This window comes from Apis mellifera, linkage group LG6 (assembly GCF_003254395.2).
Source record: "Apis mellifera strain DH4 linkage group LG6, Amel_HAv3.1, whole genome shotgun sequence".
Lineage (NCBI taxonomy): Eukaryota > Metazoa > Arthropoda > Insecta > Hymenoptera > Apidae > Apis > Apis mellifera.
In genome coordinates this window covers 7,244,584-7,261,884 of record NC_037643.1, presented here as the reverse complement: position 1 = coordinate 7,261,884, position 17,301 = coordinate 7,244,584, and the positions used below count along the sequence as shown (strand labels likewise).

Here is a 17,301-nt window from a genome sequence, read left to right as displayed (position 1 = left end):
AGAGGTCGGGGGTGGAGGTGGGTACCGCGGTCCGCTTTAATTGGTTCGACGTGGTCAGATGAAAAATTCAACCACCCCCATCCTCCCTCCAACTCCTCTCTTCTACCTCCACCCACTCTTACTACCACCACCAACACGCTTTCAACGTCCTCGACGTATTCCCACCAGACAAATCTACGAATCTGTATGTAGATGTCTATGGGGGAAGGGGCTGCCTCTCCCTTCTTCGCTCTCTCTGTACTCCACGACGACTGGGGACAAAGTATTTCGGTACGTCCTTAGGTCGCGTTTTTTCCCCAACGATAGGTGCTCGTTAACGTTTCGCGGATCGTGAATCGGCATCGGGCTTCACCGAACAAACTTCGAATATCCCCTCCGATTCGTTGAGCTGACAGTTAATACACGCGTCTCGCGATCAAACTCGATCGAATTTATTTCGATTCCTCGTTGATAAAATTGTCTCGTTACTGGTGAGCCTTTAAACGATTGGACAAATAGTTGGTATTCCTTTTTCTTTTTTTTCTTTTTAAGGAACATATTTTTTTAGAGAATTATATTCTGGAAGTTCAAAGCACTCGTATTTACAGTTTAACATCGGAATGATATACGTGTCATGGAGACATTGGACTTGCCAATGATAACCTGTGGGTCGTCGATGACCAAAATTACGTCAACGACGCTAAAATTAATCCAAGTATTTGAATCGACGATATTTTTTGCCACTTTGACTTATTTAAAATATTCAAATGTAAGTCTATACATATATTCTTTATAAGATATGTATTATAAGATATAATCGTAAACTTATTTAAAATTCGTTTGAAAAAGTTGAATAAGAAGCGAATAATCTGATTTTTTTGTCTAATCGAACAACACCGAAGGAAAACGCGCGATAAAAACTTTCCTCTTTGATATAGAAACTCAATAAACTAGAATAATGACGGTCATGTATCAAACTATTGATCTTAACTTGCCCATCCCCGATCTCGACCACAGGCATTTTGAGCGAGAGCATCGTTCTCTCTCGACAATGAAATCACTGGCGGTCACTCGCGTACACGACCGAAAGTCACGAAACTCGGTCCGATTTCTCCAAAGCTTGACGCGTTCGTTGTCCATGCATTTCGTTTCAGCTACGTATCATCCGATTAAATATCAAATTTCATCAATGAAAACTTTGTTTCTAGAGATCCAATCATTACCCTCGACATTTCTCTTGTATTACGTATATCGCGTTAAACCATATTCGTGGTCGCGAAGCAATAAACGTTTCGACAAAATTTTTAAATTCGAGAAAGCTAGAATATATTTCGTCGGATAAAATAGAACGTGCTTACGTGAATTTACTTGAAATTTTTATATCGCCGAATATTTCCGTCCTAATATTTGATCAAAGTTTCATTTTCACCGTTCCATCGAAATTTCCAACAAACGCCATTAACATTCTAACCTCCAATTATGTAAAAAAAAAAAATGAGAAGAAAGAAAGGAAAAAGATACAAACGATTCAATCCTCGATACTTGGAAAGATTAAAAAAAAAACTTTTCTCGATATAGAGAACAGTGATCCCCGCGTATTCCCGATTTCCACTTTCTCGACGACGACACAACGCGCGAACCACATGTACGAAACGCGTGCACACGAAAGCCGCCATTATTATGAGCGCGTCAAACCGTAAAACGGATCGGGAATTTTATTCTCACGGCGGCGGAGGGCGCCACGTGAAAGACGCTGGTGTCACAAAGGTAGTTACAGCGGTTAGAGGGGCGCGCACACGAGGCGAATGTAACCTAACCTCGCTTCCGTGATATCTCGAGCGTGTGCGCGGTATTTCCATCTTTCGTCGTGCCGGTAACAGGGCGCACCGCTGCTCCTTTGATTAATGCTTTCCACCGAGAGTCGAAAGGAACGAGGGGGAGAGCGGGGTGTGTAGAAAGCGACGGGTGGTGGAGGAACGAGGGCACAGGGTGGCGAAGGATGAAGGCAGAGGCGGCAGAGAACTACGACTAATCCTCTCAGGGGGCAAAGCGGAGAACCGAGAAGGAAAGAGGGAACTGAATAGTAGTTCCAAGAGCCAAGCGTGGACACGCGAGAACTCATTTCCGGTTATATCCTTCTCTCTCTCTCTTTCTCTCTCATCTCTGTCCGTGACTCTGACACTAATACACGAACCATGGCGGAACGTTGTGCCCAGGAGAGGGGGGAACACACTTAAGCTTCGCTCGTAGAATGTTGTGAATTGCATGCGACCATCCGTGACGTACTGTCTCGCGTTGCGCTCGCGTGTGGGCGTTTCTATTTCTCTCTCTCTCTCTTTTTACATCTTTCATTGTATATACGTATATATGCTCGCGCATCGCACGCTCTCTGACTTTATCCCTTTCTCTCTTCACTCTCTTTCTCTTTGTGTCTATCTCGCCTCTTTCTCGGCCTGTTGTATATGTGTTGTATATATGTGTGTGTGTGTGTGTGTGCTCGTTAAATCTGAAATCTTGCGGAACACTCGGCGCGCTAAAGGCCAGGACGAACGAGTGGCCGTATCGATTGCGGGGCTCCATTGTTGGCTAATTTCGAGGAACTGTTTCGATTAATGGGATCGACCGACTTAACGCGAAGACGCGAGGTTAAGTCCACGGTTTACTCGCAACCGGGAATCGATTTTGACGAAAGTCGAGTGAAATAGATTTCACTATATGCAATTACCACACCGATGTTCGTATTTCCACGATGACTAAAGTGTTCGAAACTGTTTGTCATTTAATCGTCAACTTGATCAAGCGCGAAATTTTGAATTAAAATCATTCTTTGAACATTTATGCTACAATTATAATTTTTAATAGTATTGTTTCTTCAAAATTTCCAATTTATTTTCGAATACTTGTCGAAAGTAAACTTATACTATATAATGCAAAATGTAATTACTCATATAATATTTTATCCACGAGTTACTCGAACTCTTAATACGGATAATGTTACGTTACGAGAAGTCTTCTGAGAGGAAAATTACGCTCGTTAATGATTCATCTTATATAAACGAAATCAAATTGTATCGTTCTTCTAAGGTTTCATTAAACACGTACCGCGATAAATATTTTATTCCAAAACCATGTTCGCGTAATAACGTTATAATTACGCGTATTTGCGCTTGTTGGTGATAAATATTCGATAAACGTATAAATAATACACGGCCGTTCGGAACAAATCGTTCTCAACGATCGAAGTTGGCGCGTTTAGTTTCCACTTCGAGACCTTTTGCCCGCGCCATGATTTGAACGGTGTCCTCAAGACAATAGGAGAGTAATTCACATATCTCTTGCATTCATACAGCGTCACATGCCGCGGGCTTTAGCGTTCAAAATTAACGTACCCAGTTTCCTGCTCAGAATTCCACTTGTACGCCCCGTATGCACGTAACAGAGGCGGCGCGGCCCATGCAACCACTACTCGCGCAACTTTACCGCGCGAGCCAACAATTTTATTAACATCTTCCTTGAATGCCTCTCATTCAAGCCACTTTTACCTCTCCCGCGTAATTTGCATCTTTGGATACCTGCGTTTCACGCTCGTGCGTTTCGCGCGATACAAAGCAACAGGGAAACGAGAGACTTAAGTTTTCGTATTAAACCTTTTGGAGTTTGATAAATGTCGCGCGCGCGATATTTTGATACATCCGATGTTTATATCTATTTCCATGATTTTATTATCACGCTTGAAATTGGAGAAGAAAATTTTCAAAAAAAAAATCTTATCTTTACTTTTTTCAGACTCTAATTTTTATCAAACATTTTCCGAAAATAACCAAATCATGATGTTTCCCCTACATTCCCTTCAAAATGGCTTTTTAGACAATTTACACGCGAATTCGAAATTACATTTACCACTTTAGTCGATCACACAGCGCGAGGAATAAGTTGACAAAACTTATTTAACACAGTATAACAAAATTTCTTGAAACGTAAAGTATAATCTAACTAACAATTTAATTTATATTATTAGTAAAAAAAAGTTAGTAATAATGAAAATATATATTTCATTTCCCTTGCAAAACTAATCGATTACAACGAAAACACAATTTCGCAAAAAATTGAAGAACCACCGCGTCTCAACACCTCGAAATCGTAGGCATCGTCGCAGTTTTACTGGAATTTTTTCTCCTCTCGATTTTTGACTCTCGATTACCTTTTCTCCCCCCCGATAGAATCGCGGCCAACATCGTTTGGTGTATCAACCGTACACACACACACACACACACATACACGGTGTCGGTCGATCGCACTTGCTCGTCACACGCACTTGTACACGTACACACCGGTAAATGGAGTTGATGACGGAGTCCGGTCAGTGCCTCAACTTCAAACAAACTTCGAGCCACCCTTGGGGTTCGAGGGATTGCCCGTGTAAACGACGCGTCGTTAGTTCCCTCCAGATGGAGGGAAGGAGGGGAAGGAAGGGGAGGGTGAGATCACACGAGCGTGACTCGGGTGGTTCTTGGTCAAGACCTTTCGAGATTCAACGCGACAATTGAGCGGGACAGGTAACGCGTATCCGGTTGTCCAACCTCGGAACCAATTTTCAACATTTTACCATTGAACATGAAAGAAAGGTAAAGTCTGGAAATTAGTTCGCGGCGCCTTTTCGAAATAAAATTATCATCAGTTTATTCAGTTGAGAAATTATTTGAGATATTCATTGTTATTTATTTTTTACTTCTCTGATTCGAGAGGATTTTCGAATGATAAGAAAATATGGTTCGATGCTTTTTTTCCAGAGAAAGAAACAATTGATTCGCGCGATATTTTTCATTAAATTTATAATTCAAGAATTATACTTGGTCTGATAGGAATTCGTAGTATCGACAGTTTGAGAAGTGAAACGAGTTGCAAATGTTCGAATTAAAATGTTCGAATTATTTAAAAAGCATCGAATTAAGGTTTAAGAATAAAACTTTGTAATAAATTTAAAAAACGTCGTTTTTATAAAAATTAAAATATACGATATAGATTGAAATGAAAACTCGATCCTTAAAAGTATTTTTTACGCCACGTTTGGCGCAAAGAAATTTCTGCGGCGAAATTAAAAATTATACATGTATTTTATTGTACGTATTTTATACGAGTATTTTATTATCGCCGTAGCCGGGAAGAAGATACATAAAGAATAAAAAAGCAGATATTTTCCATAGATGGTTTTATTTTCGAGCAAGATGTGTTTCATAGCCGAACGACTTCTCCTCCATCATCATTTTCATTCATACCGTATCATCGACTTGGAAAACTACTTTCCTCCTTTTGATTTTCACTCGTGTAATTCACACGCAAAACCTAGAAATTCCTTGATCAACGATTAAAAAATCCGTAGAACCTATAACGCGTACCAGACTTTTCGCTTCATCGACTATCTGACGTTGATAAAGTCCATTACTGTTCTGCTAATAATTGCAGAAGAAAAAGAAAGAAAGAAAAAATAAAAAAAAAAAAAACTTCTTTTCACGTCGAAATAAATCGTTCGACAAACAGAAGAAGACATCACTGTTTTTGTTTCGTCATTATCGTTAACATCGAGTCGTTAAATTTTATTATTATTAAAACCAACACACCCGGCGCGAATTCCGTGCCGTTACTTGGTTTACATTTACGTAGATAAAAAACGTAGTGGAGCACTACATTTTTAATTTTTATCGAGTCTGACACGCGACTCCGAGCTAAGTGGCGACACGAGAAACATATGAATAATGAGTGTAAATGTTTCCACCAACTTGAAAAAAAATTTTTATTCTATCCGCGTTAACGCAATGTAAATGGCGAGATATTTACACGTGGATTATGAAAAGAGGGGGGGGAAAAAAAGATGGGGAAACAACTGTTTTAAAACAGATACGTCGTAAATGTTTGGAAAAAGTTGAAGAGGATTTTCTTCTTACTATTGCATTATGTTTATAATTTCTCTTTTTTTATAAATGTAATCGTTAAATCCTCTTTGGCAACGTTACGTGGACGTAACATACGCGTTTCGTATAAATAATTGAATCAATGATTTTCAGGGGATATAACCGAAGGAGGACAAAACAGTTCTTATAACCTGACGGATATATTCGTATAATTTTGTTTAAATAACCGAAATCCTTATCAGATTCAGATAAGAGGATAAAGTCTTATGTCTCATATTTCGAATTACGATTGAGTCTTTAATCTGTTTTCGTTTTTGTTCGTCAAAGATATTTCTCTAATTGGAACGATAATCTTTCGGATTAATTAGTTTATAAAATTTAGTCTACTTGATTGAGTATATTGACGAAAATTTTGTATCAATTTCGAAAAAAAAATGTAATTCGGATAAATGGAATTTTATTAAAGTAGTAATTTTTGCTAAAAGCGTTCAATGATGCGTCGATTGTTTTTTTTTTTATTTTTATACGAACTAATTGCGAGACGAATCCATACGATTTTTCGAAAAATCGGTCATAAAGAATCAAATTTGTCGATACGTAATGAAATCTAATTAAAAATTTTAAAAATTTTCGCATAGATATTTATTGGATAAAAGAGTATAATATATTTAACGAATTAATTATCAAATATTCTAACTAATAAAAAAAAAAAAAAATCAATTCATCGTTTTTGAAAAACTCTCTAAAAAATATTATATCATAAATTAAATATTCAACATTCTCCCTCCCTGATATTCCGATAACAATTCGATAATCGACCTAACTAATAAAATTTTGAAACCATGGAAAAGAATCTTTCTCACTTTTTTCTTTTTTATTTTTTCTACCGATATCTATCCAATCATAACCAACTTTCTTTCTAAAAGAAAAGAAAAATCTTCTCCAAAAATCGAATCGAACAACGAATCCCTTCGAACAAAAAAAGAACATCCAACCTACTTTCTTCTTTCGCCTTCATCCACCCTGCCCTATCGTTCACCGATCACAACACCCTTTTTACACCCTTTTTACACCCTTTATCCCTCCAAATTGAAAGAATCCTAGGCCAGAAACCGAGTATAAACCGCACCAACCCTTTTTTTTCTTCTCAACGCTGTTTTGAATTCTCGCGCCTAAAATCGAAAGAGAGAAAGACAGAGAAGCGAAAAACTTTTGCTTTCTCTCTCGCTCTCTCTGGCCGACCCTTGGAGATCCAGGAAGGGGAGAAGGAGACGCAGAAGGGAGGGCAAGGGGAAGGAGATTACGCGAGGTACACTCGCGAAGGAGTATTTTAATCGTTGAGAAGAAACGGTGGAAGAGAGAAGGGAGAAGGAGGAGGAGAGAGAACGCCGCGGAAGCGGCAATTCTTTCCTCTGTTCCTCCCCCTCCTGCCCCACCGCCCACCATTCTCGAGGCGAGGGAGGGGGAGCAGGCTGAGAAAAATAATCCAATTTAGCGAGAGAGGCGAAGCGACAGGCTGCAGTTCGCCCGTTTTCACGGTTTTTAATTACGCGCCTCCTCGCCTCGCCTCGCCTCGCCTCGCTCGCGCGTTTTGTCGTCGCTGCCCTCCTGACAAAGGAGCCTGTTTTCACGGATATTTCACGGCGAGAAGAGGAAACTCGTACGACGAATGCCGCACGACACGCTCAGGCGCACAGTTATCCAATCCCGACACATTCCCCTTCCTCCCCCCCATTTCACCGCGGACAAAAGTAATCCAATTTTTGGGCAACCCTTTTTCCGCTCCTTCAACAAACGTAACGGGGTGGGGATAAGGAAATGTGCAACGCGATCCCCTTTCGTCGACTCGAGGAGATATCGTTGATCCTTGAACGAAAAAAGAATGGAAAATTTATGGAAAATTTCGATCTAGTCAAATTAATTATATATATATATAAATCCTAGATTTGTTATTAATAACGATATAATAAATGAAGGATAAATAAAATATTGCAATATCGATTTAACAAACATCTTTGTTGATGATAAATTAATTAAGATGTCAAATGATTTTCGACTTATCGAAAGATATTTGATTATCGATCGAGTTAGTTTGGAAAAATGATACGCTGTTCGTTGAAAGATCAACAGAACGTGGTAGAGGAAAAACCGGTGGTCGGACTTGGTAATTCGTGGCCTCTCTCTCTCGCTGCGCCGGGGGAAAACGAAACTCTCGAAGAGAATTTTCCTTTCGGTGTAACGGTTGTTGTTTTCGTGGCTTCCGCGGAAGCCACAGAACCACTCAAAGGTTTTCCAGTTTTATCGCCGCTCCCCGAAACACACCCCCGTATCCGTATACACGTGGCACGAATTTTATTCGCTTCGGGACTCGTTCGGATCGACCCATCGTTACTTCCCCGGGTTGGACGCGTATCAGAGAAAGGCGTGCTTCTTTCAAACCATCGTAAAATACCTTCCTTCTCTCTTCTTCAACAATCATTTCATCCGCGAATTTTTCCTTTTCATTAATCTACAGATTCGATTAATTATTATTCCTTATAAAATCTACAAATTGAATTCTATCTCTAAGCAAAAAAAAATCCAATCCAAAAATCAAAAACCTTTAAGAATCATTAGAGGATCGATTTAATAATTACTTTTCTCAAATTAAAATCAAAAACCTTTAAGAATCACTAGAAGATCGATTTAATAATTACTTTTCTCAAATTAAAATCAAAAACCTTTAAGAATCACTAGAAGATCGATTTAATAATTACTTTTCTCAAATTAAAATCAAATCAAAAATCTTTAAGAATCATTAGAAGATCGATTTAATAATTACTTTTCTCAAATTAAAATCAAAAACCTTTAAGAATCACTAGAAGATCGATTTAATAATTACTTTTCTCAAATTAAAATCAAAAACCTTTAAGAATCAGATCGATTTAATAATCACTTCTCTCAAATTCAAAAATCGATCCTAATTTCGAAGAAGAAGCACGCGGAGAGAATTCTTCTCCAACGAATTTCACTCTCGATAACGAAGAGAGTTCTCCTTGGATTCTTAAATGGCGCGTAACAGGTGGATCGAAAGGGTGGTTGCTGTGGTAGCCGCTTAAAAAACAAAAGCGGGGTCCTCGCGCGGTTCGAAAGCCAAGTTTTATACATAGACGAAGAAAAAATTGTGTATGTGTGCATGTGCGTTGTGAACTCACGTGTCCGAGCTTCTCCTCCTTCCGCCTCTTGGGATCGCTCTCGAGGTCGGGGGTACGGCTACGGAATTTCTCCGACGGCGACACGGATCTTCTCAGCCTCTCGTCGGTAAGGGCGATCGGTTTACGATCCTCCGGCGTTTCTGCCGCCGCCCTGTGTTGCTGCAGGTCGGACGGTTTCAGAAGCGCCTGCGCCTGTGCCTGGACCGCGGCCGCGGCCGCCGGATGCGGGGGGGGCGCCAGATGGGGCGGCACCCCCGCGGCTGCGGCCGCAGCGGCCGCACCTGCGAACCCCAACAGCCCCGCCGGCGGAAGACCGCCAACGACCGCACCGTGTGGTAGCTGCTGCGCGTGAATCTGTTGCTGGAACAACCGACAATGGACACGGTTACCCTTTCCCTCTTCTTTCCCTTCCCAAATATTCGCCCTAATAATGAATAATTCTTTCCACGATTTTCTTCAATAATTTTCTGAGAAGAAACGTTCGTTAGTGATGCGTTTCATTTGTAGGAAAGAATCGTAGATCGATCTTTTTTCGATCGTAAAAGTGTTGCATACAAATATATATGTATGTTATATTGGATCGCCAGAAATTTGATAAAAGTCTGTAGAAAATAAACGAAATTGTTGGGAGATATATATATTCGATCATGCTGTAATAAAATGTGGAATTCGTCCGTTCGAATTCCGACTTGGGGCAATAGGATGCTGAGCTCTCGGGTGTAAACCTCGTCCAATAACATTTGTATATCAGCATTTGACCATTGATACCCAGCCTCGTCGGGATTAGACGAGACACTCGTGCTTGTATTTGTATTCAAGTACAAATAGGAACGCATCAGAACAGACACCTTAGTATATCAATATCTCATCCGATTCTGATGAAGCAAACTGTGTACCGTCGAAATACCAATACTCAAACGTTATTGCATTCGAGCTTGTGCGTTGGAATATATTCAAAATTCGCGTAAATAAATATTAATTTCGAAAAAAATTTTCAAACTCGTCGAACAAGAAAATTATTTCTTTTCATTTTAAAAAAAAAAACATAAATAAACAAATAATTATCGATACGCTCGAAAGATCGAAATTATTTCAACAAAGTTTAAGAGCGAAGGGGAGGAAAAAAAAGATACCAGTTTTAAAAAGCGCACGATTCTTTGTTTGCGATTCTTTGAAAAACTTTTTCAACTTTTCTTTAAAACGATATCTTAGAAATATCTTAATATCCGTTTGAATTAATATGCATATAAAGCGGCGACCCAATTACGAAATAAGAAACACCGGGGATCACCGTGAAATAAATGTTTTAATGATTGTGCATTCACGCTTGCCCAAGTGGCCGCGACCCTCTTCAAACGAGTTAACCTAATTTCAGATTGCCACGGTATAAATTAAGAAGTTCCGATTTAGACTCGGGTGAGAGGTGGACAGAATTTTCTTCCTCCCCTCCCCCTCGAATTCTCCTTCAAATATTAACGCTCTTTAAATAAAAAAAAATATAATTCCTATCACGGTTGAAGACAACAAAAGAGAAAGAAGAATGGAACTCACCAATAGTTGTTGCAGACCCTGTTGCTGTTGTTGCTACGAGAAAAAAAAAGAATTTCGTGAGTGAGATGGTGGTTGGTATCGATCACGTGATTTTTTTTTGGAGAGGTTTAAATTAAATGGAAATTAAATTTTATATAATCGGAGGACGCAAGCGGAGAGAGAGAGATCGGGATGCACAACGTGCCAAGATCAATGTCCAACCGCTTGCCAAAACTGAAGAGAAGTTTAATAAGAATCGAACGGTGAAGAGGAGGCTCACCCCAATAATAGCGTTCAGCTCGGACATCGTGACTTGCTTCGCCCTCTCTACGGCATTGGCCACCTGCTGCTGATGCTGCAAGCCATGCTATCATTATCGCGTCGTTGTCACTCTCGATCGTAAGATTGTACGGCACACGTGCCAAACAGAAAGTCAAAGACTCACCTCTTGTGCCAGGAACGGAAGTAGCTGGACGATTATCGCGTTCAACCTTTTAGCAATCTCCGTCTGTAAATGGAATACGAATGTTATCGATCAATTTAAACTCTTATTTAAGATTATTTCTTTCTCTCTTTTTGGAGGGGATTTCGAGAAATTTTGGAAAATATCCAAATGTTTTACGATTATGCCATCAATCTATTTCGATATTTTTTCTCTCTCTCTCTGTTTTTCTGGAATAATTTCCTATTCTCGATTCGAAAACACGATCGTCCAACGCGAATTAAATAGCGAAGTTATATTTGGTGTAAAAATCTGTTCGAAAGGAAATTATGTTATGCGGGATCATCCCTTACTTGCTAAATGTGTATTTAACCCTTAATTCGAGGGTATATCCGGAAAACAAACGTTTAAAATGTTTGGACCGACTTGGAATTAAGTAAAAGATGCGAGTGTAACGCTTCGAGTCCATTCGTTTCTATCTCGTTGAAATTAAAATGAAGATAAATTGATAAAGATAATCTTTAAAAATGATCGACCTCCTTGTAAATAAAGGAGGGAATAAAATAATTATTTCCAACGAATACGATTTAATTTATCGAGAAAATAGACAGTTTTTCTTTTTTTTCATAATTCTCAGTTGCTTCATTACACGTAGAAAGGGGATTAATCCCCTTCGATTACTTAACCCCTCAAGTTTTTACACAACGTTAGCATTTGTCGTTCACCGAATTTAAAAATTTCCATCTTGGTGGGCATTACGTGGTTTATTACGGCGGCTAAATTTCGCATCGTTCGAATCTCTTATCGCGAACAAAGATATTTTTATCGCCGAAGAAACAAATAAATTTTATCAGCGCGCGGTTATAATAAATGAAATAATAATCGATCAAAGAAAATGAACTTTATTCCTGATACATTCGCTTAAAATTTACCATGCTTTTAAGGGATTAAACGCGAAGCATCGTAAAATTCAGTTTATCCTTGATACACTTCGTTTGCGGAGGAAAAGAATGAAAGGGAAAAAAAGAAGAAGAAAAAAAAAAAACCCTCCACTGCACGTAAACCGTAACAAAACCGTAACCGTACCGTTTCGTGCCAAAACCTCAAATTATATTTCTCTCGTATTAATGAATAATTAAACTTGTTATCGTTGCGAAACAAAATCATTATTTTCCTAGATCGATCCTATCCTATCCTCTATCCTTTCTAGCTATTCGATAAATAAACAAAAGTACCAATTTTTCAATAAACATTTAACATCAGATATCAAAAAAATACCTATCAAAACTTATTACCAATCAACGATGATCCTATCTCGCATCCAATGATCCATGAAAAAAAAAAAAAAAAGGGAAAACCAAACAAAAACGAAAAATAAAACGAAAAAAAAGGAAAAAGAAATTTAATTCCTTCCACACGCGAATCTCAAACAGCGGGAGTGCGTCCCCCGGTCAACTCGACGAATTAATTGAAAAATCGAAGAGCGGGGCGCGCGAGTCGTGAAAACAGCGTGAAAACGTCATGAAATTCGGGGTTAACGTTGCGGCGATCATAGGACACGTGACGAGCGTTGGACGGGCACGTGAACCCCTCCCTCCTTTCCTCCCAACCCTCCCCTCTCCTCTCCTCCCAGTTGTCCCGCAACCAACGCGCTCTTTCCAAGGTGAACGAACACACACGGAGGCCCGCTCATTAATGCTCGTCGATCAAATCGATTCGCGATTACACCCGGCCGCCACGTGACACGTTCACAAAAGACTAGAAAAGAATGGAATTACTAGGCGCGAAGGAAGGGAGATGATCATAAAACTACTCGTTTCGTTGTTGAAACGAGCCTCATAATCATCCCATTCGACAAGTATCGAGCGAGAAGCGTCGTACGTTGAATTTACAAAGTAACTTGATTCTGATCATTCTGATTCCTTCGTTTATCTCTTTTCAACGAGAGAGAAAGAGAGAAAGGAGGAGGATATGTTTGTTTTCTAGGGGATTTCTAGGGGACGAATATGAGCAAGTGATATAACCTGTTCATAAGTACGACGTAGTAATTGAATAAAAATTTTAATCTGAAAAGTCACTCGTCAACTACTATATATATGTATTAGAAAAAAATGAGCTTTTAGGATAAAAATAAAGGAAGAAAATTTCACCGAGGGTGGAATAATTCGCTCGGAACGAACTGTATGTAACTCAACCTCACGAGAATCCACAGGTTAAGGAACCGATGCGTCATAAATGAGATCGAAAGAAGACGAGGCAAACTCGAGGAATTAATTTAAAGGGATAAACAGTTATATTCAATCTTCTTGATGTGTTTAAAAAGGAAAAACTCGTTGTTTCAGTGTGACGCTGATTCAAGAACCTTTATCCAGCCGCAAACAGTTGACACAGCTATATCGAATCACGACCGGTAAACAGCAACATCAGGAGCGCGCGTCTATTACGCGATTTCGACAGATTAGTTTCAATAATTCAACGAATGCGATCAAATATGTACAGTAATCAACATTACGGGGATCGGCACACAATCGGAGCATCTATTGCAAAGCACCGATATAACGGCCTAATTGCATCCGAGCTTACTAACAACATTACCCCGGTGCACAAATTAATACTCTATTTGCACAATGGTGCTTCATCTGCCGACATATTATCCGTCTTTTATATTGCGTTCCTCGATCATATATATTTATATATATATATATATATATATATCCCCTCGTTTCGATCGAAAATAACGAGGGAGAGATCCACCTCTCGTTTCCCAATCGAGGATCCACCGCGTACAAATCCGATATAATTTCTTCGTATCCGCGTAAACGCATCGAGATTTTTTTTCCCACGATTATACCGAAACGTTATTAAATACGTAAAAACCTTCTCGTTACATTTCGTATCGCTATCCAAGCATAGAATTACGCGGAAGAGAAAATTACATGGAAAATTTCTTATTTACCATTGATCTTTATTTACGATTTTTCTTCTTCCTTTTTTCTCTCTCCCAGTAATATTCCCCGGTTTTTCCGCGTCTCTCGATAGAGAACGTCGCAGGGGCGACGCGACATGCATCTAAAGCTTCGATCCGAAAAAAATGTCATTATTCCCACGGGGGACAGAAAGATGGAAAACTGCCGCGTCCACGTCAGTTCGATTTCGGCGTGGGTCCGAGTCGGGAGGTGGCGGAGAAGAAGGGTGTGCGACGAGGGAGGGGGGGAGGAAAAAAAAAAAGAAAAAAGAAAGAAAGAGAGAAAAAAAGCCAGGGACGGAAAAACCGACAAAGAGGAGCCGATGGACGGAGATAGAGCGAGGAAACGAGAAAGAAAGAATGGAAAGAGAGAGAGAGAAGTAGATAGAGAGGGTGGAGGAACGACGACGAACGGGAGACGACGAGGGAGAGAATTTACGCGGCGGGGCGACGCGGCGCAAGTGTTGTCCGGTACGAAAAAATGGTTATTCCTTCTCGAATGTGCCCGATGCACATGCACATTTTCCCGCAGAACGGATGGTCCGAGGGTGGTGGCGTAGAAGGTGGAGGGGGAGAAGAGAAGGGGAAGAACGAAGAGGGTCGCGGTGCAAGTGTGGAAGAGGGAAGCGGCGGGGTGAAAAAAGGCAGGTAGATGGAAGTGGCCGAACGAACGAACGAACGAACGAACGAGCGAGCGAACGAACGAACGAATGGCAGGAGGAAGAGGAAGAGGAAGAGGAAGAGGAGGTAGAAAGAGAGTAGGAGGAGGAGGTAACATTGAGATTAGCAACGGGTAAAAAATCGATGTCATCGCCCCCAGCCCACCGCACCCTCGTTTCGCTCGCTCAACTCAACCCTCTGCTACCCCCGCAGGGCCAAATAAAAGAACTCGAATACACGACCCCTGGAACGCGTGCGTGTACGTGGCCGCGCGCTTCACCTACGTGCACACGCGCCCGTGCGTGTGGAGAGCCAAGGGGGTAGCCTACGCTGTGTATGTAGGCGCGCGCATCGCGAAATATATGTATATATATATATATATATATATATATATATATATATATATATACACGAGTGCTGGAAAAGCTGGGATCTCCCTTCCTCCTCCTCCTCCCCCACCGCCGAAAGGGAGGACAGAGAACGTGAGAACGAAGGGAGCGAGAGAGAGAGAACGAACGCACGCGGATAGATAGACGTGTGTATATATGTATATATATATATATACATAGGAGGCAGGAAGAACTGGAAAGGCAGGGTGAGTTATATGCAATTGGTCAGCCTGCACATTTTTTATCGGGCGCCGGGCGCACCCGCGATGGGAAATGGTAGTTACTCTTGTATCGACGAACGCCCACGGCGATACGAATATTCTTCTTCCTTCAAGGGATGATCTTCCAACATTCCAAGATCGGTCAACTTGCTAGTTAACAGGTAGCAAGTTCCAATTCCTCTTCGAAAACGTATCGTCTACGTTTATAATCATATGGCGAAGATTTCTTTTCTTTTTTTTCTACGAAGAATTTTAAGGTATATATCAACCATCGAGGTGATCTTCCGTTTTCCAACATTCCAAGATCGGTCAACTTGCTAGTTAACAGGTAGCAAGTTTCACCTCTTCGAAAACGTATCGTTTACGTTTATAATCGTACGACGAAGATTTCTTTTCTTTTTTTTCTACGAAGAATTTTAAGGTATCTTATGATCATCGAAATTTTTCGAGAAAATTCCTCCTCCTTCCCTCCCTCCCCTTCTGCTGGAATTTTTTATACGACTGTAACAACAGGATGCGTATCAATGTAACCGTGATTGAACGTCGAAGGCGGGATCGCGACACTTTTTGCCCAGCTTGTGGAAAATCCAGAAGCGTGACGGATATCCGCGGCGTATCGGCGTAGATCGTGGCTTAATTGACCGGGACGCAACGAGCACGCAACCAGTCCCAAGGACGAGCCTTTCAATTAAGCGATAAGCGTTATCGGATAGGTGTGCCGCGAACCTATCCACCGAGTTTTCTCGCTCGATGAACGGGAAGCGAGCGAAAGCAGCGGTTGCGCATTCTTTCTCACAACCCTCTGACACTTTTGCCCCTTCTAAATCTCAACCCCCTCCTCCTTGGCGCGAGCCAGTTTATCCTAGTATTCTCCTTTCATATTTTCCTTTTTCTTCCTTTTTCCTCTCTCCTCTGTTTCTTTTCCTTTTTTTTCGAGCGAAAAAAAAAAGAATATTTCATTCCCGATAGAAATCTCGAAGAGACGTTGCGTCGAAGCACCCTCGAAAAATCAAAACAATCGGCGGAATCGGAAAAAAAGAGAAGGAGGAGGGGAGGAGAACAATTAATCAGAGGTAAGAATAATACCCCTTTTCGATGGCATTGTCCTCGTTGTTTCCAGCCGCGTGTCGAGTGCCGCTTCTACGAGGCGAGATTCCGCCAACTTTTAACTTCATCGAACACCTCTATCTTCTACTCTAAGGTTAATAAAATAAAAGTTGTTTTTTTAGCTTCTTCTCCCTCGTTTTATCCTTTTTTGCTAACGTTATTGAGGAATTCTCGATTTCCTCGATACTTTTTTTTCTGCGTGATATAATTTCGAAATGGATATTTTGGAGAGAAAGAGGGTAAATAAGGTAAAGAAGTTGCGATAATTTGCTCGACAAATCGATCTTATTATACTGTGAAATCAATATAAGAAAAAAGGGAATTAAGAATATAAAAAATAAAATTTTAAATGCGTTACGATTTTGAAATATTTAAGATTGCGAATAATAATAAATTTTGCATAATCAAGAATTATATTAATAGTTAGAATGATACGAGTTGCGAAATCGTGGATTTTTTCTTTTTTTTCGTCCCGTAAAATTCCGAAGAGACCGTCTTCGAAAATGCAGCAAGTAAATTTAGCCATCGCGAAATTTATTAAACACAATGAATCCCCTCCCTCCTCTGTTGAACGTGCCAAATTCGTTCTCTCCGCTTTGAATTTAATTTTCATTTATACGATTTATACATTATAAAAATCACAACCGCCCAAAATAATTAAGATCGATACTTGTTGGAGGGAGGGAGGAAAAAAAGAAGAAAAAATAATTACGTTGAAAAATTGATCTTCAACTAAAAATTATCATTCACGATAATAATTTCTGACGCACAACTCTCATCTACGCATTTTCAACAATTAATAAATCAACAAAACGTTTCCTCCCTCGCACAACTAATCGAATTAAACCAAATTGTATCAAAGTAGGTAGCTGCAAATCCTAATAGTAACACGTAACACGATTTAT

General features: G+C 40.1%; 1 protein-coding gene across 14 annotated transcripts in view; it reads right to left on the bottom strand.

The window, feature by feature from the left end:
- Positions 1-17,301, bottom strand: part of LOC408894 (transducin-like enhancer protein 3) — an 83,346-nt gene that overhangs the window by 30,769 nt on the left and 35,276 nt on the right. For 8 of the 14 annotated variants that reach the window (XM_006564127.3, XM_006564131.3, XM_006564128.3 and 5 more), the window contains 4 exons: positions 11,058-11,120; positions 10,893-10,979; positions 10,634-10,666; positions 9,083-9,442 (listed from right to left, as the gene is read on the bottom strand). In XM_006564127.3, coding sequence (XP_006564190.1) covers positions 9,083-9,442; positions 10,634-10,666; positions 10,893-10,979; positions 11,058-11,120 — 543 coding nt within the window. The remainder of the gene's footprint in view (positions 1-9,082; positions 9,443-10,633; positions 10,667-10,892; positions 10,980-11,057; positions 11,121-17,301) is intronic. The other 6 variants (XM_006564129.3, XM_392425.7, XM_026441322.1 and 3 more) reach the window with 3 other exon arrangements.